The 27736-nt window shown below is 57.1% G+C and overlaps 1 protein-coding gene across 19 annotated transcripts in view; it reads left to right on the top strand.

Moving 5' to 3' along the window:
• KIF1A (kinesin family member 1A) overlaps positions 1-27709 on the top strand; it is a 46315-nt gene extending 18606 nt beyond the window's left edge. For 2 of the 19 annotated variants that reach the window (XM_077785575.2, XM_021547045.4), the window contains exons 14-51: positions 214-240; positions 1551-1759; positions 2255-2334; positions 2643-2718; positions 4721-4800; positions 5038-5144; positions 5699-5782; positions 5898-6078; positions 6160-6232; positions 6480-6573; positions 6685-6833; positions 6989-7167; positions 7255-7392; positions 8198-8461; positions 12022-12140; positions 12222-12307; positions 12586-12724; positions 13354-13519; positions 13848-13938; positions 14318-14436; positions 14584-14639; positions 15275-15383; positions 15554-15620; positions 15709-15793; positions 16106-16211; positions 18173-18199; positions 19635-19658; positions 21064-21178; positions 21415-21548; positions 21689-21750; positions 21861-22006; positions 22258-22470; positions 22619-22696; positions 22992-23116; positions 23248-23394; positions 23522-23714; positions 23790-23908; positions 24926-27709. In XM_077785575.2, coding sequence (XP_077641701.1) covers positions 214-240; positions 1551-1759; positions 2255-2334; positions 2643-2718; positions 4721-4800; positions 5038-5144; positions 5699-5782; positions 5898-6078; positions 6160-6232; positions 6480-6573; positions 6685-6833; positions 6989-7167; positions 7255-7392; positions 8198-8461; positions 12022-12140; positions 12222-12307; positions 12586-12724; positions 13354-13519; positions 13848-13938; positions 14318-14436; positions 14584-14639; positions 15275-15383; positions 15554-15620; positions 15709-15793; positions 16106-16211; positions 18173-18199; positions 19635-19658; positions 21064-21178; positions 21415-21548; positions 21689-21750; positions 21861-22006; positions 22258-22470; positions 22619-22696; positions 22992-23116; positions 23248-23394; positions 23522-23714; positions 23790-23908; positions 24926-24968 — 4310 coding nt within the window. In that variant the 3' untranslated portion in view covers positions 24969-27709. The remainder of the gene's footprint in view (positions 1-213; positions 241-1550; positions 1760-2254; positions 2335-2642; positions 2719-4720; positions 4801-5037; positions 5145-5698; positions 5783-5897; positions 6079-6159; positions 6233-6479; positions 6574-6684; positions 6834-6988; positions 7168-7254; positions 7393-8197; positions 8462-12021; positions 12141-12221; positions 12308-12585; positions 12725-13353; positions 13520-13847; positions 13939-14317; positions 14437-14583; positions 14640-15274; positions 15384-15553; positions 15621-15708; positions 15794-16105; positions 16212-18172; positions 18200-19634; positions 19659-21063; positions 21179-21414; positions 21549-21688; positions 21751-21860; positions 22007-22257; positions 22471-22618; positions 22697-22991; positions 23117-23247; positions 23395-23521; positions 23715-23789; positions 23909-24925) is intronic. The other 17 variants (XM_085587567.1, XM_085587564.1, XM_085587570.1 and 14 more) reach the window with 17 other exon arrangements.
• The last annotated feature ends 27 nt before the right edge of the window (positions 27710-27736 follow it).

Below are 27736 nucleotides of genomic sequence, written 5' to 3'. Positions count from 1 at the left end.
GCTGCTTTCTGCCCGGCAAACCTTCCCTTCTTCCCTTCCACCCACCATCTTCAGCATCCAGCACCCAGCAGAGGTGCCAGGAAGGTGTTACTGGGACTGCACATGCCCATGGGCTCCCCTCCCCGTGCTGTCTGATATCCTACTGAGATGAAGCCCCTCTTGTTCTGTTCTCTCTGTCTCACCCCCACTCCCTGCCCTCTCTTTCTCTCTTAGCCCATCCTGCTGCGGGAGGATCCAAATGTGTGTATTCCCCATCACTGGTACTCTCTGTTGCTTCACGGCTTTTTGGAGATCTAGGCTGTGCCCAGGGGCACCCGTGCAGCATGGGGAGGGCTCCTGCAGCCAGCCCTGCTGGTGGAGTGGTGTGTGCCTGCAGGCTGCCCATCCTCAGCAAGCTGGCACAGGGGGTGGTGCCAGAGTCGTGGTTAGCACCTGGGCTTGGGCCGGGGCTGAAGGGACCAGTGTTCTCCCACTTGGCCATGCCAAAGGCCCAGGCCACACGGGGACCTCCTCCTTCATGCTGTTGTGATGTTTCCTGCCGCTGCTGCTGCTGCTGCTGCTGCTTCTGCTGGTGTCTCACTGGGACTGGAGCCTGGCATGGCCCTTGGGTGGGATGGAATGGTGCTCTACTGATGATGTGGTGGGTGGTGGTGGCCAGGAGGCTTTGGCCCACGGATAAGCACCATGGCCCTGTCCCACCCCAGTTCAGGCAGTGCAGCTGGGCTATGGTGAGCAGGCTGAGGAGACAGGGGCCTGCTTGTCCCCTCCTGGCTCACCTTCCCTGGATGTGGGCTAATGGAGATGGGTGACTAATCCTGCAGCTGCTGACCTGTGCCCTGCTGGCCTCTTGCACACTGCTCTGAGAACTCCTCAGGGCTGGAGGAGCATCTCCCGTGCCTGGGTCCTAAGCCACCACAGCTGACTCCTGGGGTGCCAGCTGGCAGGCACCACTGCCTGTGGTCCTGGCCTCATTCTCTGGCTGCCTGGCCAAGGTGCTGCTCCAGCAGGCCATGGGCTTCCTTTGAGCAGTCTGTGAGGCAATCCTGCCATTCCTCCTGTGCTGCCTACCTGACCTTTTGTGGGGCAGAGGGCCACCCCTCTCATCCCCTTCCCTTCTTATTCTCTGCTCCCAGATCTGGCTAATCTGGGGCATCTGGGCAGGGGAAACCATACAGGCTGTGTGAGATGGAGAGGATGAGACAGTGGCACGTACTTGGGGAGGATATTTGATCCCAAACCTGATGGATGCAGGACCTGAGGTTGCAAAAAAGTGTTCCTGGGAGCCCAGGATGGCTGCTTCCAGCATCTGCTTCACTAAACAGCCCTGTTCCCTGAGGGGCTGCCCGGGCTGGGGAAGGGAGTGCCTGCCCTTGCCCTGTCGCTGTCTGTGCTGCTGTGCTGTTGCCTGTGCATTTTCCTGTAATTCCTGGCTTTTTTCTCGACGCACCGGCCACTCTTTTTTTTTCCCAACAGCTTTTCTTGTCTCTGTCTCTCTCTGTCATCCCGTCTGTGTGTCTTTCCCCGGCCCATCCCTCCTTCCGCGCCCGTAGATATGTCCGACTTTGAGAACAATAATGATGCTGGAGGGGCAGAGCTGAGTCAGCGCCATGACAATCTCTCCACAGTGACCAATGCCATTGCTGGGATCAGCCCCTCTTCCTCCCTCTCTGCCTTGTCCAGCCGCGCTGCCTCGGTCGCCAGCCTCCACGAGCGCATCATGTTTGCTCCGGGCAGTGAAGAGGCAATTGAAAGACTCAAGGTAAGAGGCTGGTCCCTTCCCTTCCCTTCCCTTCCCTTCCCTTCCCTTCCCTTCCCTTCCCTTCCCTTCCCTTCCCTTCCCTTCCCGGCTCAGTGTTTTCTAGGACTCCATGAAGGGTGATCCCCATGGGAATATTCGGATGTGCTCTTGCAGCGTGGACAATCTTAGAGGGTTTGGGTGTTGTAGGGTCTTCCTGGTGCTGCCTTGCACCTGTGGGACAGGTGCTTTGGGCTTGGGATGGGCACTCTGTCCTGGGCAGAGCGCTCCTGGTGCTGCGTGGCGCAGGAGCGGGCTGGCAGCAAGGCAATGGAGAGGCTGGTCCTTGTGCCTCGCTCTTCCAAGGTGGGGCTGATGGAAGGATGGGGGTGAGATGCTGCTGCAGCTTGTCTAAACGAGGCTGAACGTGGGGCCAGTGTCCCGCTGAGGCACGCTGGGCAGAGCTGGGCAGAGTGGCCAGGCGTGCTGCCCTGACCCCTGTGTAACCCACCCGCGCAGGAAACGGAGAAGATCATTGCAGAGCTGAACGAGACGTGGGAGGAGAAGCTGCGGAGGACAGAGGCGATACGGATGGAGAGGTGGGTGGGCTGGGTGGAGCTGGGGCAGCATGGCATGGGACAAGTGGTGTTCTTGGGCATTTTGTTAGAGCACTTGAGTTCCTGGGGCAGCCAAACAGTTTGAATGTCCAGCCGGACCCTGGGTTGCCCCTGGGAACCCCAGTACCCACCATGTCAGCCTGCACAGAGGTGGGCTGCTCTGAAAAACCCACCTGAATTGTGATGAAGCTGTGGCAAGCCCTGCATTGCAATCCATGGGCTTCCATCCTACTGCTGGCCCCAGGGGTGCATGGAGTTTTGACAGGCACTTCTTTCTCTTGCTCCTTCAGGGAAGCATTGCTGGCTGAAATGGGAGTGGCCATGAGGGAGGATGGAGGCACCTTGGGTGTATTTTCTCCTAAAAAGGTAGGATCGTCCTATTTTCTTCTTCCTGGGGACTGATTTGTACCCCTGCAGCTTCCTTCTGATCCAGTCTGTCACAGTGGCCAGTCCCATATATTTCCCTTTTCTTGGCTCTGAAACCTATGGGGGAAATCCCAGCACTGAAACTGCTGGGTGCAAACATGGATAGAAATATGTGGGTAAATGTCCACCCCCCACTGCTGGCGTGCTGTCCCCCTTCATGAGGGGATTTCCTGATGATCACTCTCTTGGACTTCAGTGTTAACTCATAAAAATTCATACTTTCAGATATTTAAAATTGCTGCCCCTGAAGCCAGCAAGTCCTTGCTAAGAAATGTGGGTGGGCGAATATTCCATCTCTTTATTGCTTGCAGCATTTGGCTTGGCCAAACCTCTTAAGTCTGTGTGTCCCCAGCTCAGGTGGTGATAAAGACTTCACAGCCTTCCCCTTATGTGGCCCAACTGACTTTTAGGATAAACTTGTACCCTGTTGTCTTTGTTTCTTGTCCCAGCTGCTGCCTGTTAGGACTCCAGACCTTTGGGTAGGAAGCGTGGGGGTTTATTCCCCAAAGCAGGTTGGTCTTGGAGGTGGGGCATTGCTGTGGTGGTCTTGGTGCCTCCTTGCTCTTCAGCTATCTGGCAGGTGGAAACTCTTCTGACTTCTCCAGTGGCTGGTGAGGAAAGTTAGTGTTGATAGTGTGCAAACTCCATTTTGTTATGGGCATTGCACTTTGTTGTCCTTCTGTGTGCCATGGTTGGTGTGGCTACGGCTCCAGGAGCTCAGTGGAAGGTCACCACCAGCTTTACAAATCTGGACAAAAACTGCAAGTGAAGGAGGTCTCAAACCCCCGTATGTCTGTCCAGTGGGGCCAGAGGTTAAATGTTGCAGCCAACTTCTGCCAGCCATCGTGGAGAAGAGCCCACCTTTCCCTCGACTTCCAGCTCTGCTGCCCTGTTTGCAGTGAGTTTCTGCTGCCAGCCAAGGCTTGTGGCACCATGGTGAGGGGCCCCCTCTGCATGCTGGGTCTCAGCAGGCTGATAAGGTGTTCCTTACAGCCACTGTTCTGTCTGGTAAACTCAGAACTTCTCCCACTGATACTCCTGGGACTGCCTCTGTTCCCTGAAGGTGTAATTCCAGCAGCTAAGCTGGCTCTGGCCAGAGAGGCCTGTGACTGGGGGAGAAATTTTCCTCCTATCAAGAACAAAGTGGTTTGTGACCCAGAGCAAGAAAGGGCTGTGAGGGACCTGTTAGGAAGAAGACCAGAAAGTGAAATTCAGCCTGCAGGTAGGGCTTCAGGTCTGCATTACTTTTGGATGAACCTCTGGGACCTGCTCTTTTTGGATGCATCATCTGGTGTACAATCAGTGGAGGAAAACAGGCACTTCTTTTTTGACCTGGCAGAGGGCGGGGGTAGATTAGGTATTAGGAAGAAATTCTTCCCTGTGAGTGTGATTAAGCCCTGGCACAGGTTGCCCAGAGAAGCTGCATGTGCCCCTGTTATGGAATTGTTCAAGGCCAGGTTGGGTGATATTTGGAACAACCTGGTCTAATGGAAGATGTCCCTACCCATGGCAGGGGGATGAAACGAGGTGTGTTTTTATGTCCCTTCCAACCCAAACCATTCCATGATTCTAAAATACACAGCACAAGCGAGAAGGGTCCTGCCCCAGGAGACTGAGCCACATCAGGGATTCCCCATGGGAAGGTTTTGGCTTTGTGTTGGGCCTGTTTGGAACATGAATTTTCAAAAGTGGCCAGAGGAAGGCTAACTAGGACTCAGCCCTGTGAGGAGGAAAGCAAGGAAGCTTGTGGAAGCAGGGATCCTCATGTTCTCTGCAGTCCCCTGGAAAAATACCTGTCTGGATGTGTCACCCTGCAGATAACAGAGGGCAGGAGAGCCTGAGCAGGGGCAGCCTGCAGCGCTGCTGAGCTCCCACCTTCCTCAGAGCACCCTCAGTGCCCGGGCAGGGCACTCAGGGATGGCTCCTCGTCTGTCTCTCCCAGACACCGCACTTGGTCAACCTGAATGAGGATCCGCTCATGTCCGAGTGTCTTCTCTACTACATCAAGGATGGGATAACGAGGTGAGAGGCAGGTCCCATGGAGAGGTGGGATCATTGTCCATATACCAGTGCCTGACTCCCCCAACTGGGCAGTGGGGTGACAGCTGTCCTCACACTGGGCACTGTTCCCAGGGCATCCCCAAAGATTTTGGTCTTGCAGTGCACCAAGGGTTGCTTCTGTCAGCTCCAAGGATGGGGCTGGGGGGAGAGTCAGGAGAGGCTGCTTTGAGGGAGAGTTGAGCTGGATTTCCCCTGCAGGGTTGGCCGGGAAGATGCTGAGAAGAGGCAGGACATCGTTCTCAGCGGGCACTTCATTAAAGAAGAGCACTGCCTGTTCCGCAGCGACACCAAAACTGGTGGTGAAGGTATTGCTTGTCTAGAGGGGCTCCACTGCCCTGGGGACACATCCCTCTGCATGTCCTCAGCCCCTGCCCCCAGATGAATGTCCTGCCCTCCTCAAACTAGTTGGGCTTTACACCAATGCTTCCAGTCAAGCTACATCCCTCATGGGAGGGAAGCTTGCACAAGGCATGTGGGAAGAAAGTAAGGTGAGGAGATCAGGGAAGGGTGGCTGAGCAGACTCTGGATGATTCCCCTGCTCAAGATGTGGCGCAGAATCCATCCCCCAAAATGGCAGGAACCTGAGTGTCAAGGGGCTGAGGGAGATGAGCCTGGGGATGCTCTGGTCTCCTCCCACATGCAGTCTCCAGCTGCCCTTTTTCCTTGGACTGCTCTGATTAACATCAGGTTGGCTGAGTCCTGTTATCTGCCCACGGGGTGGGTGCTGCTGGTGGGTACCACCACCGGGGTGGTGGTGGCTAGGGTGGCTCTCCCTTCCTGAGGCTGCTGGAGCAGAGGAGCAGGACATGCAGGATTCATCCCTGTGCTTCCACCTCTCCCCTTCCCACCATCTCCACAGTGATAGTGACGCTGGAGCCCTGTGAAGGTGCTGACACCTACGTGAACGGCAAAAAGGTGACAGAGCCCAGCATCCTGCGCTCAGGTGGGTTCCTGAGGCTGGCACACCACAGCTGCTCCAACCCTCCTTCCTCCCTGCCACGGGAGCCCTGCACTTGTCCCAGTTAACCCTACACCTTTCCCCGTGCACATCGCTGCAGGAAACCGCATCATCATGGGGAAGAGCCACGTCTTCCGCTTCAACCACCCCGAGCAGGCTCGGCAGGAGCGCGAGCGGACCCCGTGCGCTGAGACCCCCGCAGAGCCCGTGGACTGGGCCTTTGCCCAGAGAGAGCTGCTGGAGAAGCAAGGCATCGACATGAAACAGGAGATGGAGCAGCGGTGAGAGCATGGCCTGAGGTGCTGGGGAGTTGGATGTTCACTTCCAGCTCGGTCATCCTCTCCTTCCCCATTTCCACCTAGGCTCCAGGAACTGGAGGACCAGTACCGGAGGGAACGGGAAGAGGCAAATTACCTTCTGGAGCAGCAGAGGCTGGTAGGTGGCTGGGACATGGCTCCTTCCTAGGCTGCCCAGGCATGACTGAAATCCTGGCAGATGTTTGTGTGGGGTGGATCTGTGTTCTGAAAATAAGGGCAAATGTGTTGTTCCTGGAGTTGTCACACGAGCACTGATCCAGAGGAGGGAGGCGGCTGTGTTCCTGCAGGGAAGAGGAGTGTGATGTGGCAGCGTGGAGGAAGGTCACACCAGTGGGTCTCATCACCTCTCTTCCTGTTTTCCCCAGGACTATGAGAGCAAACTGGAGGCATTGCAGAAGCAGATGGATTCTAGATATTACCCTGAGGCAAATGAGGAGGAGGAAGAACCTGAGGATGAAGGTGAGGGCTAGGAGCCACCATGATGTTTTGATGCTTTGTGTGGGAGCATTAAGAGTGAGCTGTGTCTCGATGTCCTAGTACTGGAGTGACTGTCCCTCCATGTCCCCACAGTGCAATGGACAGAGCGGGAATTCGAGCTCGCCCTCTGGGCCTTTAGGAAGTGGAAGTGGTACCAGTTCACCTCCCTCCGTGACCTGCTCTGGGGCAATGCCATCTTCCTCAAGGAAGCCAATGCCATCAGCGTGGAGCTGAAAAAGAAGGTGGGTGCTTGGGCTCCTTGCTGGCTAGCTGGAGCACCCACAGCAGAGGCCACAGGAACAGGCAGCCAGGAATGCTGAGGAGAGGTCACCAGAGGCTGCACATGAAGCCTCCTGCCCTCCCAGGTGTCTCAGCAGCCCCTTCTGCCCCTCTCCAGGTCCAGTTCCAGTTTGTGCTCCTCACGGACACGCTGTACTCGCCTCTCCCTCCCGACCTGCTGCCTCCCGACGCTGCCAAGGACCGGGAGAAGCGGCCGTTCCCCAGGACCATCGTGGCTGTAGAGGTGCAGGACCAGAAGAACGGGGCGACACATTACTGGACGCTGGAGAAGCTGAGGTAGGTGAGAGATGGCTGTGCCGGGAGGGTTTGGGTGCCCACAGCCCTGTGTCTCACTGCCACCATCGGCACCCCCTCTGCCCGCAGGCAGCGCCTGGACCTGATGCGTGAGATGTATGACCGAGCAGCAGAAGTGCCTTCCAGTGTCATCGAGGACTGTGACAATGTGGTGACCGGCGGAGACCCTTTCTACGACCGCTTTCCCTGGTTCAGGCTGGTCGGCAGGTGAGCGCTTTGGCTCCTTCGAAGCGTGGCTGGGACGCACAGACAGTCCTGCGGGAGGAGACGCTGCCCAGCGTGCCCACCACGCGCGGGCACTCACCCCGCCGTGGGCTCCGCGCGGCGGCTCTCCCCCGTGCTGGCTCCAGCGCCCCGAGGGGCACACGAGCTGCTGGCAACGCTCCCGCCGCCTGCCGTAACCCAGAGAGCCACGGGCTCCGGCCTGGGGGTGCAGGGGCCCTGGCTGTCCAGCAGGCAGGGAGCCTGTGCCGTGGGAGCTCCAGGCGGTGGGCATGTGTCCCTGTGCACGCGCTGTGTCCGGGCGTCTGTCTGTGCAGTGTGTGCCGCGTGTCTCCGTGCGCTTCCTGCACACCGATGGAAGGGTGCCGTGCCAGCGAGGACGGTGGGCCGCCCTGGAGAAGGCTGGGGCAGGACAGGGGGAGCAGAGGGCTGAGCTGCGTGGCCTGGAGGCATTCCCCCGTGCTGTAGCACAAGGAGGGATTCTCTCCGGCAGCAGGGATAGCGGCAAGTTTTTGTGCCACCTGCTCTGTCCCTGAGTTCCCTGCAAACCCAGCAAAGGGTGTCCCCAGCATTCACACTGGTTCCGTGGGTTGCTCTTTTGTCTGGCTGTTGGTGGCTTTAGAGATGCACCAGATTGGCAGGTCTTTGTTCCCAATGTCCCTTGATTTAAGCAGACAAAAACCCACCCCAAAAACTAACCAAGAAAAAAACAAAAAAAGCAAAATTCCTGTTCTTTCTGTTTGGAACAGCTGGTGTTAACATGTCTTCTATCTTGTTGTACTAACCTTAGTTCAGATATCTCTGGCTGCAACAGCTCTCCTCTTTTCAACACATGCATGAGCGAGCGCATGGCTGATCTCACCCCCTCCCCTACCTTCTCGAACCCCGACTCCGACATCACCGAGCCTGCTGACGAGCAGCACCAGGGGCAGGAGGAGGAGGAGGAGGAGGAGGAGGAGGAGGACCTGGAGGAAGACATCTTTCCGGAGTGCCCGCTGTGTGATGGCCGGGATCCATTTTACGACCGCTTCCCCCTGTTCAGTTTAGTAGGAAGGTTGGTGAGGTTTTAGGAGAGCATGCCGGGAAGGACCTAGCTCTTTCGCATGAGGGAACTGCTTTTGGACACGACTCCCACCTCCGGGGCATCCCGGAGGTGCAGGGGGTGCCTGGCGCTGCCGCCAAGCCCGGGCGCCTGGCGGGTGGTGAGGTTCCCGCTGAGGTAGGGCTGTCAGAAGCATAACGGGGAAAAGGGATGCCAGGGGAAAGTGGTTGGTGCCTTTCTTTATGTGGGCACCTTCCTGGGAGATCTCCTGAGAAGCAGAGCTCTGCTGTGTCTCCCGACACCAAAGGAACCAGGGGAGCCACTTGGGGGTCTTGGTCCTGGGCATTTCTGTCCCAGGAAGGATCAGTTCCCACCTGGCTTGGGATGACCCTGTGGTGCTGACTGGGGGCACACAGGCGCTTCAAAACCCTGTGTGCCTGTGGCACTGGCTCGGCTATCCTGGCTGCATTGGTCAGGGTGAGCCCCCCTGAATCTGGAGGCTTGGGTGTCCCTAAGTGGTTGGGGGGGGTGAAGCTGAGGGGAGTGAGTGGAGAGCTGGGTGCAGAACAGAGTGCCAAAAGCAGTGTTTGCTCTTCCCAGCTCCGGCCAGTGCTTGGCTTGGGGCCATACCTGCCCTCTTGGCATAGGAGATGTCCAGAGAAGTTGTGGGGATCTAGATGTAGGCTCCAGCTCCTCTTTAGCTGGAACTAAGGACAAGAAACTTTTATTTCTCATACCTACTGGCTGGAGACCTCCTTGGGCTCCATCAGTCTTGGCCTGGAGAAGCCCACCAGCTGCCCCAAGCCTGGCTGTGCCACCAAACCTGGAGCCATCTGCCCATCCCTAGAATGGTAGGAGGAGCTGCCAGCTTTCTCTGGGGTTTTCCCAAGGGGGTGTGCACCAGGAGCTGTTCTGAGAGCCTTTGCCTCGGGCAGGGGCTCCCTGACTGGGGTGATCTGGGGCTCCTCTTCCTCGGTGTGCCAGAGCCAGGCAGCATGGTGGGAAGGAGGGACCAAAGCAGGCAGAGAGGGTGGAGGTGGGGTAAGAGTCCTGCAGCCTCAGACCGAAAGAGCTGGGTTCTTCCCCTTTTATTTTCTTTTTTCCTTTTTCCTTATTTAAAAGAAAAAAACATATCAAAACAACCCCAAAACTCTCAAGGGCACCTCAAAAAACCAGATAAGGCCCTGTAGCAGCGGCCCCACTCCATGCCGGGGGTGTGTTCCCCAGAGCTTGGTGCCTCCTGACTTCTTTTGAGTCTGCCCTGGGTTTGGCTCCCCGCGCAGCAGCTCCGCCGGCCACATTTCTTGTGAAGTGTGCTTGGATTGGTTTATGATTGGATCCTTGTCTTTGATTTTCTTTCTTTCTTTCTTTTCTTTCTTTCTTTCTTTCTTTCTTTCTTTCTTTCTTTCTTTCTTTCTTTCTTTCTTTCTTTCTTTCTTTCTTTTTCTTTTTTTCTTTCTCTTTCTTTCTTTCTTTCTTTCTTTCTTTCTCCTTTCTTTCTCCTTTCTTTCTTTTCCTTTTTCTTTCTCTCTTTCTTTCTTTCTTTCTCTCTTTTGTTCTTTTGCTCTTTCACTCTTTCACTCTCTTTCCCTCTTTCCCTCTTTCCTTCTTTCTATCCTTCTTTCCTTCTCTCTTTCCTTCTTTCCTTCTCTCTTTCCCTCTTTCCTCCTCTCTTTCTCTCTTTCCTTCTCTTTTTCTTTCTCTCTTTCTCTCTTTCCTTCTCTCTTTCTTTCTCTCTTTCTCTCTTCATTCTTTTTAATTTTGGTTATTTTAAGGGATTTTTAATTCTTTTTTTAGCTGCTGGCTCTATCTCTTCAAAGCTTTAGCAAAAATTGGGGTCCTTTCACTTTTATCTTCCTTTGGAAAGGCTTTTCTTTGATCTGAGCATGCCATCTTTGCACCTCACCAATCTTGTGGTTAGTGTCCCTGCCCTCCTTCCTCTAGTGACATACTTGTCCCCTCCTCCCTGCCTGCCCCACCTCCTTCCCTCTCTTCCCTGCCCTCTCCAGTTCTCAGCTTCCACTCCAGCTGCCCTGTGATTTTGGGTGGGTGGGCGCACACAGATCCCTGCGCTTCGAGAGTTCCTTGTGGGCACAGGGCTCAGCTCCAGCCATGAGTCCTGCTGGGAAGCCCTGGCATGGTCTGACCACTTGTTCCACGTGAGAAGAGATGGGTTGAGGCAGGCCCATCAGGAGATAATGATCTGGCATCAGCTGCTTCCAGAACTTGAGTCCTTTGAGATGCTTTGGGTGGAAAAAGCCTCGAGGAGCAGTTGAAGGTCAATGGGAGTCACCAGAGCAGAGGGAATCTCCAGACTTGGGGGTCGGGTGCAAGTGCAGGGCTGCAAGAGCTCCCTGGGCACTTTGGGGTGCCATTGAATATGAAGATTCCTGTGAGGATGGGATGCCCTGAGCAGCACAGCAGCCACCTGGAGATGCAGCCCTCATGGGAGCCTCCTGAAGTAGAGATGTCCTGGCCAGCCCCCAGCACCATCCCACCCCACCACACGTCAAGATGCTGGCGGATGCCACAGGGAGAGGTGGTGGGCACCCCATGCCCCGTCTTGCTGGAAGTGGTGCTGCTAGCTCACACCTTTTGGCAGAGAGCTCTGTGCCAAAGGTGACTCCACAGAGGGTGCAGCATGCCACCATGGCCAGAGCTGGATGACCACTGGCAGCTGGCGGTGAGGCAGAGGGAGGCAGCAAGAGGACCCAAAATGCTTGAGAAGCAGAGAGCAGTGGCCTGACAGGAGGTGCTGACAGAGACATCATGTTAGACTCCAGTGTGGCACCTTGCTGTGGTGGTGTCAGTAACCTGGATGCTGCAGAGGAGAGCAGGGAGGCTCAGACTTGCCAGCGTGCCGTCCATCCCTGTGACGTGCTGGCAGGTGGCCCAGGACCCCGAAGCCATGTGTGTGAAGGGATGGGGAGGGGGAATGCACGACCTGATGCTGCCAGCCGCACCATGCAGCCTCCCTCCCAGTGGTCTCCAACACGGCAGGCAGAGCCAGGGCCATGAACCCCCAGCAGGTTCACCTCTGGAGGTCCAGGACCTTGTCCTCTAACCTCCTTCACTCCTGACAGCCTCCATCTCCCTTTTCATCCTTCCTCCCCCCTGTCTTGCCCCTGTCCTCCCCGTGGTGACTCTCCAGCTGCCCCCTCAGTCATGTTGCAGCACCTCCTGCCCAAGTTCTCCAGCTCTCTACCACACAGAAGGTCCTCTCGCCCTACGGCTTCACGGTGGCACCAGCGCAGCCCTCTCCCCTCCTGCCTGCCATGGAGGTGACGGTCGGAGAGGTCTGCAAGTCTGGTGTGTTCTGTGGTGTTGTCCGTGGCGTGTGCCACCCTCCTGCCCACCCTCCTGCCCGCGGCACGCTGCCTGCCCGCTGCCCCAGCCCCTCCGCCTGGCCCTGGCTGCCTTCTCTTTAGTTTTGCTTTGCAGCGCTGCGGTCGCGCCCTGAGCAGGGACCTGGGATCCCGGCCACTGCCGGCCACGCCAGCCGTGCCTGGGGACTCGCGGGTGGGAGCAGTGACCGCTCTCCCCCTGTTGTGTGTCCCCCCCTTCTCCGGCAGGGCCTTTGTCTACCTGAGCAACCTCCTCTACCCCGTGCCCCTGGTGCACCGCGTGGCCATCGTCAGCGAGAAGGGCGAGGTGAAGGGCTTCCTGCGCGTGGCTGTCCAGGCCATCTCTGGTAGGAGGGAACCCCCCCTGCAAAATGTGCCCCTTGCATCCCTGGCACCCTCTGTGCTGGCTCACCCCATCCCTCTTCCAGCGGATGAAGAAGCCCCTGACTATGGCTCTGGCGTGCGGCAATCAGGGACAGCCAAGATCTCCTTTGATGACCAGCACTTCGAGAAGGTAAGGTGGGCCCAGCCCTTGGGGGGATGCCCATGGACCCCAGATCCCTGCCTGCCACCTCAGTGCTTCCCCGTGGGGCCCCCCAGGCTCCCAGAGGTGGAGGGAAAGGAATGTGTTCTTATTCCACGAAGCCTCAGGCACCCACTGGTGCATCCTGCTCTCGCCCATGGGGTGGGAGAGGAGAGCTAGAGGTGCCTGGGTGCTTGGGATGATGCTGGTGGTGCAAGCAGGACCATCCTGGGAACCACCAGAGTGCCTGAATTCCACTCCTGGCTCAGTTCCAGTCAGAGTCGTGCCCAGCTGTCGGGATGTCTCGCTCGGGGACCTCTCAGGAGGAGCTGCGCATAGTGGAAGGTCAGGGGCAGGTCAGCGACGTGGGTCCATCCGCAGATGAAGTCAACAACAACACCTGTGCAGGTGAGCAGGTGTGACAGGCACTCTGGGAGTGGCTCCCTGCACCCAGCCTCTTGCATTCTCCCCAGCACTGACAGCCCAGTGCTCTGCTGGGGGCTGCTGGCAGACAGAATCACAGAATCACAGCCAGCTAGGCTGGGAAAAGCCTCTGAGATCCTGACACCAGCTTGTCAACCACCACAGCACTGAGTGCCACGTGCAGGCTTTGCTTAAACACCTCCAGGGACAGTAGCTCCACCACCTCCCTGGGAGCCCCTTCCAATGCTCAGTCACCCTTTCTGTGAACAACTAATTCCTAATGTCCAACCTAAGCTTCCCCTGGTGCAGCTTAAGCCTGTGTCCTCTTGTTCTGTCACTGGTTGCCTGGGAGAACAACCCTTACCTGGCTACACCCTCCTTTCAGGGAGCTGCAGAGTGATGAGGTCTCCCCTCAGCCTCCTCTTCTCCAGGCTAAACACCCCCAGCTCCCTCAGCTGCTCCAGCTGTGTTGAACAAGGACTTGTGTTCCAGACCCTTCACCAGCCTTGTTGCCCTTCTCTGGACATGCTCCAGCATCTCAGCATTGTTCTTAAATGTTCCTAACACTGAGGGGAAGACACCCTGCCTTGCTAAGGTCCTTCTTCTCCCTGCAGTGACCCCAGAGGATCTTCTGGACAGCCCAGAGAAGCCTGCACCGGATGGGCCACTGGAGGTGGCTTTGGACCACCTGAAGCTGGGCAGCATCTTCACATTCCGTGTAACAGTCCTGCAAGCCTCCAGCATCTCTGCAGAATACGCTGACATCTTCTGCCAGTTCAAGTGAGCCCCTAGTGCCCCCCAGCCCTGCTTCTTCCACCAAGCTGCAGCCATCACCTGGGGGCTCGTGGTGAATTTGGGAAGTTTCCTCCACCCCTGAGCCCTTTGTGGATGGGAGGCAAAACCAAGGGCTGTGAAATCTGCCCAAGCACTTGTTTAGTCACTGGCAAAAGGCAAGGAGAGACTCCCATGAGCTTCAGGGAGTCCTGTGCAGGCAGCAGCCCCAGGGGGAATAGGCTCTTGTTGTGGTCCCTTGCTTTCACTCCTCTCCCTGCTCCAGCACATCCCCATCCCACAACAAGCCCCTGAACATCCTTCCTTCCCTCCACAGCTTCATCCATCGCCACGATGAGGCCTTTTCAACAGAGCCCTTGAAGAACACAGGACGGGGACCACCCCTGGGCTTCTATCATGTCCAAAATGTGCGTACACCCCTCTTCCACTACCCCTTTGCTCCTGCAGCTGCTGGAGTCTCTGCAGAGCCATTGGCTGGATCCTCTCCCAGGGAAGCAGCTTCCTCCTGCCTTTCCCAGCCCCTCACAGACACCCAGCTAAGCCAGGTTTAGATGTGGGGGACATGCAGGAAAAACACCAGAAACCACTGTTGTCCACCTGAAAAAGCTGGGATTTCTCTGCAGTGGTTTTGGTGGAGAGAGCTTCCCTGAATGGGGGAGGAGTGGGTGAGGGATGCAGGGGACTCACAGCCTTATACCCTTCCACACCCCAGGTGCTGTTGCTAGCTCTATCCCCTTTCCCAGATTAACTGCACTGTCAGTGGCTCAGCAGCTCTTTCTCTTCTAGATCGCTGTGGAGGTGACAAAATCTTTCATTGAATACATCAAGAGCCAGCCAATTGTGTTCGAGGTGTTTGGCCATTACCAGCAGCACCCCTTCCCACCTCTCTGCAAGGATGTCCTGAGGTGGGCACCTCTGGGCCAGCCTTTGGCTGTGCTAGGGGCTTCTGCCATGGGCTGCCTGGGGTCCCAGGGTGGCCCCAAGGCATAGGTGGGGCTGGCTGGGTCTGGGGGTCCCTGGGGATGCTGTAACCAAGCTGGTTCTGTCTGCAGCCCACTGAGGCCATCCCGACGCCACTTCCCCCGTGTGATGCCACTTTCAAAACCAGGTAGGGAACCCAGCCTCCTACTCCTGTGCCCAACTGTAGTTCCTGTGTTGGGTGGGTGTCCCCTTCCCCAGAGGATGAACCCCAGTTAGGACCCCAGAAGCACCACAAAATGTACTATTTTATTTATTTTTTATGGGCCATGGCACTCAAAAGCCCTAGACACCCATTTCCACAGTACTGAACAGATGGAAAGCCCCCATCTCACCTCCTGCAGAGCAGCAGGGAGGAGGTTCAAGTGGCCACCCAGCCCCAGTGTCCCACAGCGTGGCACAGCTGATGAGACCCAGCCGTGGGGCTTTGGCTGTACAGTCAAAACACCAGCACAGGGGGAGCCTCCCTCTGGTTGGAGCAGTGCCTGGGGCAGTGCTGTATGTTTTGGGATGTGTCCCTGCCCAGCCTGCAGGCACACTGCACCTGGGGATGGGTGAGGCCAGTCTCTTGCTGACACCCAGTGCTGGGCAAGGGAGAAAGCACTGCCAGTGATCAGCAAGGTCCCTGGGAGGAGGCTCTTGTTGCTACCTCTATTCCTGCTCTGAGATCCTTGCCTACTCTGCCCTTCCCCTGCCATCATATTCCTCATTCCGAGTGCCAGCAGCAGCCTCAACCTCTTACCCATCTTTTCTGATCCACTGCAGTGCCTGCGACAAAGCTGAGCACCATGACTCGGCCCAGTGCTGGCCCCTGCCAGTGCAAGTACGACCTGATGGTCTTCTTTGAGATCTGTGAGCTGGAGGCCAATGGCGAGTAAGTCCTGAGGGAGAGGGAGAGGGAGAGGGAGAGGGAGAGGGAGAGGGAGAGGGAGAGGGAGAGGGAGAGGGAGAGGGAGAGGGGGGGCAGCGAGGGATTTGCCCTTTGCTCAGCATCTCAGGGCAGGCTGGAAGGATTCTGTTTCATGCTGCAATCCTCTCTTCCAGCTACATCCCTGCTGTTGTGGACCACCGTGGAGGCATGCCATGCCATGGGACCTTCCTCCTTCATCAGGTACTCTCTGCTCAAGGTGCTGTCTTAGCTGACTCCTGCTGGACCTGTGTTAATTACTGTTCCTTCTCTCTGGTTTCGTGGGTCTCAGGGCATCCAGAGGAGAATCAGTGTCACCTTGGTGCATGAAACGGGCAGCCTCATCCACTGGAAGGAAGTACGGGAGCTGGTTGTGGGTAAGCCAAGCCAGCCCCCAGGCATCCTCTTGGACTGTTTCTTGCCCGCATTCCCATGCTCCCACATGGAGCTTTATGCCTTGTCTCCCCTCCTGCCCTGCAATAGTAAAGCAGTGGCTGCCTGCTAGGTGACACTGGGATACTGCATGGGCAGGACACCTCAGCCCCTGCCTCTGTGTCCAGGAGTTGGACCAGGATCTCTGGCCGGGGGGGTAGCAGGTAGCACCAGAGAGGCAGTCTGCCCTGCCTTCAGGGGGACCTGGCAGGGCCACTGCCTGTCACCTCAGAGGTAACTCTGTGCTGTGTTTGCAGGTCGAATCAGGAACACCCCAGAGGCAGATGAATCGCTCATCGACCCCAACATTCTGTCCCTGAACATCCTCTCCTCTGGCTACATCCACCCCTCCCAGGACGACCGGTGCGTGATGCTTTTTCTCTTGCTCTTCCCCTGCTGTGGTGAGGGATGGAGGGGTTGAGTAGCAGCCCCCCTTTCCCCTGGAAAGCTCTTGGCCCTTCTGCTGACCCACAGCTGCCTTGAGGCAGAGTGTTTCTGAAGCTGCACGGGGTCTTGGGGTACAGGGCTGCCAACCCCCTTCCTCCTCCTCCCCAGTGTCTTGCTGTGCTGGGGAGGGCACTGAATGGAATTTGTGAATGTGTGGGTCCTGCTCTCTGGTGCTGGCTGTGATGGGCTGGCACAGGGAGGCAGTTGGTGCTGGTGCCAGGAGGATATCCCAACTCCATAACTAGAGGGGAAGGCTATTAGTCCTGTGTCCCAGCAAAATTGCTGGAAAGGCCACTTGGAACCCATGGCACATCCCTATCTGTATGTAAGTAATGCAGGAAAGCCATTCCCACCCGCTGTGGGTGACTCCAGGGATGCCCATCCCTTCCTGCCTATCCCAGGGGGCTGTCACGGAACCACAGAGTGGTTTGGGCTGAAAGGGACTTTAATCTCATTCCAAACCCCCTGCTGTGGGCAGGGACACTTTCCACTAGACCAGGTTGCTTAAAGGTGTCCCCACTATAGGTTTGGCAGGGTGTGAAAGAAGCAGGACCAGAAGATTTTTTTCTCTCCAAGATCTCCCTGTGTGAGTCCTGCAGTGGCAGGGGGAGTCATGGGTATGGAGGGCAGAGCTCTCCTCTGCACCAGGGCTACTGGTGGGACTCGGGGGACTGGTGGAGGTCTCTGGCCAGAATGTGTGCATGCAGGCAGCTGCAACGAGACAGGGATGGTCGCTGCCAGCACTGGGAGCAGCCGGACTGGTCCTTGGCTGTGTGCATTGTGGTCGCTGGTGTAGGAACACCCTGGCAAGGAATGGGGACCACTTTTTCCTCCATCTGCTTTGTGATCACCACTATCCCGAGGAGGCCTGTCCCAAGGCAGGGAGGTTTTGGGGGAATGATGGGGGTCTGGATAGGATTTGGTACCCTGAGCACACTCAGGATAGCTCCTGGACCTGGCAGAGGAACTGGCACAGAGTATCTGAGCAGCAGAGGCGAGGCCTGGGGTCAGCACATGTGCAAGTGTTGGACCAGGAGACTTTGTCACAGCCTTGGGGATACAGAAGGAGGCCAGATGAGGATGGTCAGATGAGGAGAGCCCAACCCAGTGGAGCAGTGGTGGTTCTTTTACTGGGAGCTGGGTGGCTGTGGCACCTGCGGGCTCTTGGGGCTGAGCAGTTTTTTATCAGCTCCTGATCTGTTTGATTGTCTGGTCCCAGATGCAGCCATATGGGATCTTCAGCATGCTTAAAGTAGCCCGGCAGGAGGGATATGCCTCCTGCTCTGCCTTCCACCCCGTGAGTCCTGCAGGACAAGGGGACACAGCTTGGCCTGGGGGGATACTTGGGGTGTGGAGAGAAGCACGGAGACTGGGGGCCCATTTGGGGGCACAGACCAGTGCACATGTCATGTCTGTCCCATATCTATTCCATGTAGCCTGCCCATGGTGAGGCAGGGGGAGGAGGGGGTGGCCAGCTGCCTGCAGGGTGCTAGCTGCAATGCCCTCCACTTCCACTCCACATGCAGACATGCATGCTTCACCCTGCAGCTGTGAGGACAGGCAGAAGGAAGGCAGAGAGCAGAGCCAGTGCCCACTTCACCCTCCTCCCAGCCGCTTGCGCTCCCCGCTTCGCTGCCTTGTGCCACGCAGCCTCCATTGCCTGGAGCAGCCCTGGCTTCCCCTCCCCAGCTCCCGGAGGCACTCAGGAAGAGGCTGGGAGAGTGGTTCAGCTCTCTCCTCAGCACACATCCATCCCCGCGTCGAGCGCCCAGGGCGGGGGCGCTGGGGGCAGTGCCTGGTGTCCCCCCTCGCTTCCCTCAGCTGCTACTGCCCATCTAAGCCCACACTAACCATGTGATTGTTTTGTGTTTTCGCAGGCAGTTTCTTGATTCGGATATGCCTAGGTATTATTTGTTTCCATTGGTTTTTTTTCCACCCCTCCTTCTTCTCTCCTTTCTTTCTTTCTACCCCCTTGCCTCGGCACGCTCACTCCCGCCAGAGGCAGCACTTGGACATCCGGCCCCTCATCCCTCCACATGCCCCATCCCTCCTCCCTACTGCGTTGGCACCTCTTGCTCACTCGACCCCTTTTGCTGTTCGTGTGGGCCACGCTCTGGCTGGCTGCCGCTCCCCCTCGCACGCCTGCGTCTCCATTGCCTGATTTGGGTTTTATTCTTGCTTTTCGACTTTGCTACTCTCCCATCTTTTCTGGCATCTGGCACTGAGTGTGCCAGACCCTCCATTGTCTCCCGCCCCAGCCCCAGCTCAGGCCCTGGTACTGGTTGGAGTAGCTGCAGGGCTGGTGAGGACAGTAGAAGTTTTGGGGCTTGTCCTGCCCTCTCTTGGGCACCTGGTAACGATGGCAGCACCGCAGTTGGTGTGGCAGCAGCTGCGCACGCTGCGCGGGGATGTCCTGTGCGTGTAGGTGTGGCATACGGGCAGCGTGTGTCTGTGTGCAGGTGTGACAGTGGTGCATATGGGGCACAGACTGCTGTACCCCTGTGTAAAGGGGCAGTGGCTGGCTGGGGACTGCAGGCTCCAGCTGGGACCACTGGGTGAGCCCGGCATATGTGTGAGAGGTGCCAGATTTGTGGGTGTGCCACCACTCTGGATGGGAGCATTGGTGAGGCCTCGGGGACAGGGCCACCACTGTGACCCACGGCAGAAGAAGAGGGGCATGTGCCTGGGAGACAAGGGATGGAGTGTGCTGAGTCCTGGCACGTAACTTTGTGCCTGAAGGTTGTCCTCCCTCTAGCAACTCGAAGCTGGTTATGCTCAGAGATGTCTGAGGGCAGAGCTGTCCCTGCAGCAGCATTCTGTCCCCTCCCAGGGTGCAGGAAAGGTGGATACAGCATTGATCCATCCCCCCCCCACCGCAAGACGAGGTGGGTTCACACTGGCATTGCCTGTGGTCTCTCAGCACAGTGATGCTTTCCTTGTGGACCAGGGGATGGGCCAAGAAGTCACCTGCTGTGTGAGTGGCAGTGGGAAATCTCATCTCCCCAGCTGGCACTGTCCCAGGGGACTGCGCTGGGTGGGAGCTCCTTGCCCTGGGATGGCACAAGGACAGAGTTAAGGGCATAGGGAGCACATGTGCTTCCTTCCCAGCTGCTGGACCATGAGGAAAGTGGGAGGCAGAGGGTTTTCATGCAGGCTGGCACGCCTCTGTCTGCCCTCGCTGAGCTCCTTTTGGTTCCCATTTTGGGTTCAGCTGGCTGGAGCTCCCTTGGCCAGCGGTGCTATGATGTGCGAGTCCCTTCAAGAGGGGCTCTTCTGACCTGTCGTTTTTCTGTGTGTGTACATGTGTGTGTTTGTCCTTGGGTCACCTTCCACTTATAGCATTTCGCTGGGAAATGACACTAGGTATTTCACGCGCACCTGCTCGGTCTGGTCCCTCCTGCTTTTCTCTTCTTCCCTTTTGCCTCCTCCCTTTGCTTTTTGCTCTTTCTCCCTTTCCCTGAGGCTCCTCTTCTCCTCCTCCTCCTTGGGGAGCACTCTTTTCTTAAGCAACCTGTGTCTGCAAAGCAATCCTTCGCCTTGGCTGTGTCTCATACCAGTGGGGTTATGTATTTTGTACACCTTTTGAAAGCATCACTCTCTTCTTCCAAAATGGGGGAAATTGCAGTCGAGAACCTCTCCCTACTCCCACTGGCTGCCCTGGCTCTTGTTAAAATTGCTCCTCAGCCACCTGGATGCTGCTTCAGGGACATGCTGAAATGTTCTCATTGAGATATGGCTGAACCACAGCTTCCTGAGGATGCTCAGGCGGGAGCCAGGGCTGCAGCAGCTCTGGGTGGTTTTGGGGAGTGGGTGTACCATAAAGCCAAGGCTGATCCAGGAGGGAGCCCAGGAGTGGTGCAGGGGGTGAAATGGGGATCCCCCATGCTCTCTCACCAAAGCCACCTCCTGCTTCCTCACCCTCAGCTGCTCAACCCAAGGAGGGCAGATGCCACTCTTGATCTGGGTGAGCTGTGCCATCCTCTCCAGGATCCTGTAGGCATGGGTGAGTGGGACCAGGTGTCCCCTGCTCCTTCTCCCAGCCTGGGAGCCATGGAAAACACAGCAAAGGGGCCTGAGGCAGCAGAGTGGGAATGGGGCTGGCAATGAGGGTCGAGCAAGAGCCAGGGGAGACAGCCTGACAGGGGCCAGCCACCAAATCATAATCCCCAGCTTCTCACTGGGGGCCAGGGCTGGCAGACAGGGGCAGCCCTGGGAAAGGGGACCTGGCTGGTGGGGGGGCTGTGCTCCCAGAGGTGGGCTGGCAGCACATCCCCAGTGCTGAGCATCCTCCCTCCTTTCCCTTCTGGCCATCATTACCCAAATGGTGACAGCCACTCCTGGCAGGGACTGATGCTGTGCCCCTGGCTGGATAGTGGGGACTGGCCTGGGTGCACTGGGGGTGGCAACCCCTGCTCTGAACACAGGGGTGGGGCATGAACCCTCCTTCACCCTCCTTTGCCTTCCTAGCCTGCTCTGCCTTGCCTGCACTCCATCTGAGCCCCCACTCCTCCCGCGGTCCCACCTCCCCAAAATCCTGGTCCATTGGCCATTTCAAGGGCACCGTGTCCTCCCACCATGCCTTGTGCCCTTTGCCTTGAGCCTGTGTCCTCTGGAGTGGCTGTCCCTGTCTGTCCCCACTGCGCATGCATGTCTGTGTGTCCTTGCAGGCCTGCTGCAGCGCTGTGGGGGGGACAAAGATATCTCTTTGCTCGCCTGCCAAGGGTTCCAGGGGGGTTGTTTTACTGGCCCTGCTGGTTTTTTTTGGCAGGACTTTCTACCAGTTTGAGGCGGCGTGGGATAGCTCTATGCACAACTCGCTGCTGCTCAACCGAGTTACCCCTTACCGGGAGAAGATCTACATCACCCTGTCAGCTTACATCGAGGCAAGGACCTTCCTTGGGGTCACTATACATCAACAAAGTCTGGTATTTCCCCTGCTGTTGGGGTGCAGCCAGTGTGAGCCCTTCCTTAGCTACTGCTTATGGGGTGCAGGGCTCACCTTGGTGTGTGGGGGCCATGTGGGACCCCGGGACTGGAACCTGCTGGGCACAGGGGAGGGAGAGACCTGCTGGGCTGCCACCCTGCAGCACCCCTGATGCCTTCCTCTGCCCTACTGCAGATGGAGAACTGCACTCAGCCTGCTGTCATCACCAAAGACTTCTGCATGGTTTTCTACTCCCGGGATGCCAAACTTCCTGCCTCACGCTCCATCCGCAATCTTTTTGGCAGCGGCAGCCTGCGGGCTTCTGAGAGGTACCAGGATGCTCCTGTTGGGGACAGGAGAGCCATCACCTAGAGACTGGAACTTTTCTAGGGCATCCCAGCAGCCTGGCTAAAAAAACTGGGGTGTAGGGATGGGACAAAGCCAGTAATTCTCTTCTCTTTGCTCACAGCAACCGTGTGACAGGAGTTTACGAGCTCAGCCTCTGCCGCGTGGCTGATGCCGGCAGCCCAGGTGGGTGCCACACCTCTGCCCAGGTATTCAGCTGGGGCAGGGAGGCACAGCCAGGCCTTTGGGTTAGGGGCTGTGTGTCTGTCCCTCCAGCTGTGTGTCTGTGCCCACAGGCATGCAAAGAAGGCGCCGGCGTGTGCTGGACACCTCTGTAGCCTACGTCAGGGGAGAGGAGAACCTGGCTGGCTGGCGGCCTCGCAGTGACAGCCTCATCCTTGACCATCAGTGGGAGCTGGAAAAACTCAGCCTTCTGCAAGAAGTGAGAGTCTGGGCTAGAAATGGGCTGAAATAGTGCAATCACAGCTCCACTGGCGCTGGGGGGATTCCCCACCCTGGATGGCACAGCCATCTTGGTTGTAGGAGGAGGCAGGAATGGGGCTGTGCTGCCAGTACTCCTGTGCATCACTGCTAGCCAGATCCCAGCAGATCCAAAGCTAATGAGTAAATGGGGTTAAGGGGGCCTGGTATGGGGTAAAGGGCCACCCCTGAGCCTTGGGTGCCTGTGCCCAGGTGGAGAAGACAAGACATTACCTGTTACTGCGTGAGAAACTGGAGACCACCCAGCGCCTGGGCATGGAGACCCTGTCCCCCTGCTCCAGCGAGGATTCTGAGTCCCGAAGCACCTCCTGCATCTCCTCCCCACTCTCTGCTGACGGAGCACCTGAAAGCCGCACCTCTCCCCCCGAGACTCCCAGCGAGAGGCAGAAGGAGCTGGCAGTGAAGGTAGCATCCTGCAGCAAACCCAGCTTGCCAGGATGAAGCCAGGAAGTGGCTTCCACAGGGTGGCTGGGGGCTGTGGTGGGAGGAAGCCCAAGGGGAGTGGGAAGTGGAATGTGCCTCATGTCCCACTGTCCTCCTCCTCTCTCTGCAGTGCTTGCGCCTGCTCACACACACCTTCAACAGGGAGTACAGCCACAGCCACGTCTGCATTAGCGCCAGTGAGAGCAAGGTACTGCTCTACCCAGGCACTGCTGGGCTGGTGGGGCCAGGGAGGGATGTGTCGCTGGCAGGGGAACTGCTGGGTGGGGGCCAGATGGGCACTATGGCACAAGTTATGCCTCTTCTGGGGTCTGCTCCCTCTGCTTGCTCTGGTCTCTCCCAGAACTGGTGGCTCTCAGGACTATGACAGGAGAGGACCCTGCCAGCCAGGGTTCTTGCCTTTCCCTGTCTTAGCGGGAGTCTGGTCTTTTGCATGTGTCTGGCTTTGCACAGAAACTCTAGTTTACACCTCCATTACTCCGCAGCTGTCTGAAATGTCCGTGACCTTGATGAGAGACCCTTCCATGCCAGCTCTTGGAGTCACCACTCTCACCCCCTCCTCGACCTGCCCATCACTGGTGGAAGGATGTTACAATGCCATGGAAGTCAGGTAAGAAGCTGGCTGGGAGGTTCTGGTGACATATCCCAAGCAGAGCAGCTGTATCACTGGGACACAGTTCTTGTCTATAGATGTTCCCTAGCCATCACTCTTCTACATTCCATCCTCTCCTCCTTCCCCAGACCCCCCCAGGTTTCCTCCAGGGCAGAGAGCCCCGATCTGGAGCCTGTGGTAGAAGGGGAGCAGAAGAAGTCCCCAGCCCGCCGGCCTGAGGAGGAGAAGGAGCCCCAGCGGTTGCTGGTGCCTGACATCCAGGAGATTCGAGTCAGGTAGAAGCAACCAGGGCAGCCAGCAAGGGGAGCACCTATGGGCAAGAATGCCATGCCCTGCCACTGCCACCTCCTCATGGCCTCCTTCCTCATGGTTTCCCACCCCTTCCCTTGATCCCTTCTGCAGTCCCATCGTCTCCAAAAAGGGCTACCTGCACTTCCTGGAGCCTCACACCAATGGATGGGTGAAACGCTTCGTGGTGGTCCGGCGTCCCTACGTCTACATCTACAACTCGGACAAGGATGCGGTCGAGAGGGCCATACTCAACCTCTCCAAGGCCCAGGTGGAGTACAGTGAGGACCAGCAGGCCATGCTCAAGGTAGGACACTGGGAGCCAGCCCCACTCCGCACACCCCACCGAGTGAAGCACTAAGCTCTGGCTCTCCCCTCGCAGACCCCGAACACATTTGCGGTGTGCACAGAGCACCGGGGCATCCTGCTGCAGGCAAGCAGTGACAAAGACATGCACGACTGGCTCTACGCTTTCAACCCTCTCCTGGCTGGATCCATAAGGTACCTGGGGCAGCTGGGGGAAGGGAGATGCAGAGAAGCCATTGCTGATGGGGTTGAAGGCTCCCAGTGCTTTCCTGCTACAGGCCCCAGCCAGGTGTGGGGAACATCTCCTGTGCAGAGCTGTTCTGGGACTGGCTTTCAGCTGGCAAAACTTGGACCATATTAATTTTGAATTCAGCTCATCCACATTTAAATGTTTCCATCTAGAAGCAGATTCCAGGTGGTACAGAGGTGCTGTGCTGAGCTCAAAGCAACATCCGTGCCTGGTGGCAGGGCCTCTGGCCTGTCACTGTTCTTGAGACCATCCCACGGAGTTTTTGAGTTTTGTTAAAGAAACTTTCCTGTCTCACCATCCGGAAGTCACATATGCATCACCTGAGCTGGGACTGAGGCCCCTTCACAGCAGGTGGTTCCAGTGAGCCGACTGGAACCGACAGGCCTTGGTTGACTTCTGCACTCACCACAAACACTCAGACAAGGTTTTGGCCCAGTCACAGGTTCCCCACAGCAGAGTCTCAGACACCTCGTTCCTTAACATGCTTTTAGTCATGGTGCAATAACAAAGTAACAGCTATAGCTGGGTGCCTCTGAGAAAGGAACCTGAACAGAGGGAGCCCTGCGCTTTTACACCCTTAGTCTAAGGGTACTCTCTGAGTGTCTTTCACCTGGCTGTGCCGCAGGTCCCTGTGATCGGCAGCTCAGGGCCTCTGGCCTCAGGCTCTCACTCCCGCAGCTCAAATCGCAGCTGCATACCAAACTACCTGCACCAAATACTTTCATTCCTCAACAAGACCATCCAATGGACTTCTTCTTGAAATCACCTCAAGTGGTAGGACTAGGGGAATAGGAATTAATGCACAGAAATGTGTGTGCTCTGGCTAAAGAGACTTTAATTCTATGTCCCTCCAGCTGTCTGGATTCAAGTATCAGCCTGGATGCAGGACACTGAACCTGGGAGTTCACACCTTCCCTTGTCCACATCTTTTAACACCTTTTGTCCCTTGTTTTCCAAATCAGATCCAAGCTGTCCAGAAGGAGAACAGCCCAGATGAGAATCTAACCTGAAAAACACCCTCCACCTCATCCGTCTGCCAACAGGATCAAGATAGCTGATTCTGTCTGAAGACTCCCCATGTTAATATCTGATCTTTCACACCATCTGCTGCCCCAGCTCTCTGCTCCATGGAAGGATCTGTCTTGATTCACAGCTTCACAGGGGAAACTCACTTCTGTTTGTAGCTGCAAAAGCCTGGACCCGCCTGGGCAGGATTCCTTGTGCACGTGCCATCTTCTGCCTGTCCCTCCATGGGTGACCTTCATATCACACCATCTAACTCTCCAAAAAAGGTCCCTATCAGAGGGGAGGGAGTGAGAAGGGTGGTCTTGACTAAAAGCTGGTCTTTGATCTAGAGAGATGGGAATGCAGTAAAGCTCAGAGCTGGGAGAACAGGAGGAATTGCCCTCAGGCAAAGGGAAAGTGGTAATTTAGATGTGGGGTTTCCCTAATTTACCGGTGTTTCTGCAAGAGACAGCAGAGTAAGATCAGGTGTCAGTACTTTAAGATTATATTTATAAAGTATTTATTTCTATTTGCATCACAAAAATCCCCTAAGTTGAGTCCTGGCCCCCAGCCAATGCCTCCCCCAGGCAGGGGAGAGCCTTGGTGGTGGGCCTGAGTTCCAGAGATGCCTTCCCAGGACGTCCCTGGCTTGTGCCTGGCAGCAGTGCAGCTCTCACCCTCACTCTATGCCCTTCCCCAACTATCTGCTTTGCCTTCCCCTACAGCTTAAACTACTTTTCCCCTGAGCAGTGCCCAGACAGCCCACCATGTTTTCCCAAAGAAGGCAATTCCTACCTGTCCCATCTACCTCTGGAAGGGAGGAGCCCACAGTCTCAACTGGCCAGGGCACCATGTCCCTGCAGGTGGGTCACTGCATTTTGGAGCTTGGTCCTACTGGAGGGAAAAGGAGAGCTCTGGGTATGGCTCTGTCTGTCACCCCATGCTGGGCTACCCTTTCCAACAAAAAGCACTTGGGCCACTTCCCCTATCCCAGCCTGGGACCTCCAGGTGTCTCATCCAAAGGGATTTCCCACTCTTAGGGCAGGATGCCAAGGATCCCAACCCTGCAGGGAGGTTCAGATGGAATGGGAAAATTCCCCAGGAGCCACGACTAAGAATGACTATCCCACCCTTACAGGATCCTTCTTGCCCTTTCCCAAAAGGGCTTGAACATCCCTTCTTCTCCCAGCGGGATGATGAACTCAAAGCAGATCAAAGGGTGTCAGGGTGGGGACGGGTCTTCTTTTTTCTGTTATAGCTGGTGTTTTCTCACTCTTGCTCTGCTGCAGAAGCAAACACCCACCTCCCCCCACCCTGCCTCCATCAGCATGTTAATCTGGGGGCTTCCTGCATTGGAGGAGTTTTTGCTGAAAAGACCTTCTCCTCTAGCCATCACTGCTTCTCACCTTCTCCAGCAGCACTCTCTCTTCTCCCATCTCTCACCCATGGTTAGATGTTTTTGTTCAGGGCTTCCCAAGTGGCCAGCAGCATCTGGCACAGCTCTGTGCTGGAAGCTGAGCATCTTCCTCTGTACATCTCCCAGGCACCCCCCAGCTCTGCTGTCTCTTGTCCAGCACAGCTGCGCCTTGGCTCTGCCACACCTCCCTGCACAGTCTGTGGGGTGTGTGTGTGTGTGTGTGTGTGTGTGTGTGTGTGTGTGTGTGTGTGCGTGTGTGGGACGTGGTGCTGTCTTCTCGTTATACTCGTGTTGTGGGGGGCACGGATAGGCAGGGACGTGGCAGAGGAGTAGAGGCTTGCACTGGCCCCCTTGCTGCATATCAGGCACCCTTTAGCTTGGGTTTCAGGTGACAGAATTTGGGGATTCTTCTTGAGCACATGCTGGTTCTGCCTGGCCTTGCCACAGCTCCTTTGACATCTTACCCCATTACTAGAGCCCAAATCTGCAGTGGGGTTGTTCCTCTCAGCCCAGCTCCCCTGCCCAGGACAACCTCCCCAGCAAAATGGGTTATTTCCCCTCTGTGATCCTTTTAGAGCTGAAGGCCGACTTGTGCCCTTTCTGTGTGAAGAGGTGCCAGCCTGGAGGCACAGAGAGGCTGAGCTGGGGCAACGCAGGGGCCCGGGCTGCACCATCCTGGCTCCCGTGCTCTGAGCAAGGACTAGTTAGTACCACCCCAAATTTCAGTGTAAGAGGCTCAGGGTGAAGAAACAGGGAGTACCTGAGGGGAGGCTCTAACAGAATGGAGGCAGCTTCTGGCAGAGACAGGACCAGTGTCTGTCAGGGACCAGACACAGGTTCACCGGCCAGGGCTGTGTGCTGCTGCCTGTGCCACGGACAAGCCGCAGCCAGCGAAGGGCATCCTCCAGCCGGAGCCGAAGCACGCCTGAGGCCAGCAAACCTGCAGAGCAGCCGGCTGGGCTGGGGGTGCCGAGGGGAGCAGAGCTGCCCGCTGGCTGCGCGCACGGGCCGCTTGCCACCTCGCCAGCAGCGCTGTGGCGGCACCGCGCTCCTCCCCGCGGCCCCGGCACCCGTCCCCTCGGCAAGGATGCACAGCGGAGGTCCAGGCACTACTGCAAGCCCAAGCGGAAGGGACATCGCACAGGGCAGCGGGTGGCCCGGCGGGCAGGCTGGGGCCAGGGCAGGAGCGAGGCCGCCCTCCCCGCTCTCCGCTTCCCGCCTCGTCGTGCCGGGGGGGGGGGGGGGCGCAGTGCTGCGGGTCCTTGGCCGTCCGTGCGCACGTGAGGCTTGTTCGGTTCTGAAATAAATGTCGCATTTAACGCAACTCCCGAGCGCTGAGCGTCCTCTGCGG

Source organism: Lonchura striata, chromosome 9 (genome assembly GCF_050655825.1).
Source record: "Lonchura striata isolate lonStrDom1 chromosome 9, ASM5065582v1, whole genome shotgun sequence".
In the NCBI taxonomy this organism is placed as follows: Eukaryota; Metazoa; Chordata; class Aves; order Passeriformes; family Estrildidae; genus Lonchura; species Lonchura striata.
The sequence above is the reverse complement of the archived record's forward strand: the minus strand, read 5'-3'. Positions and strand labels throughout refer to the sequence as shown.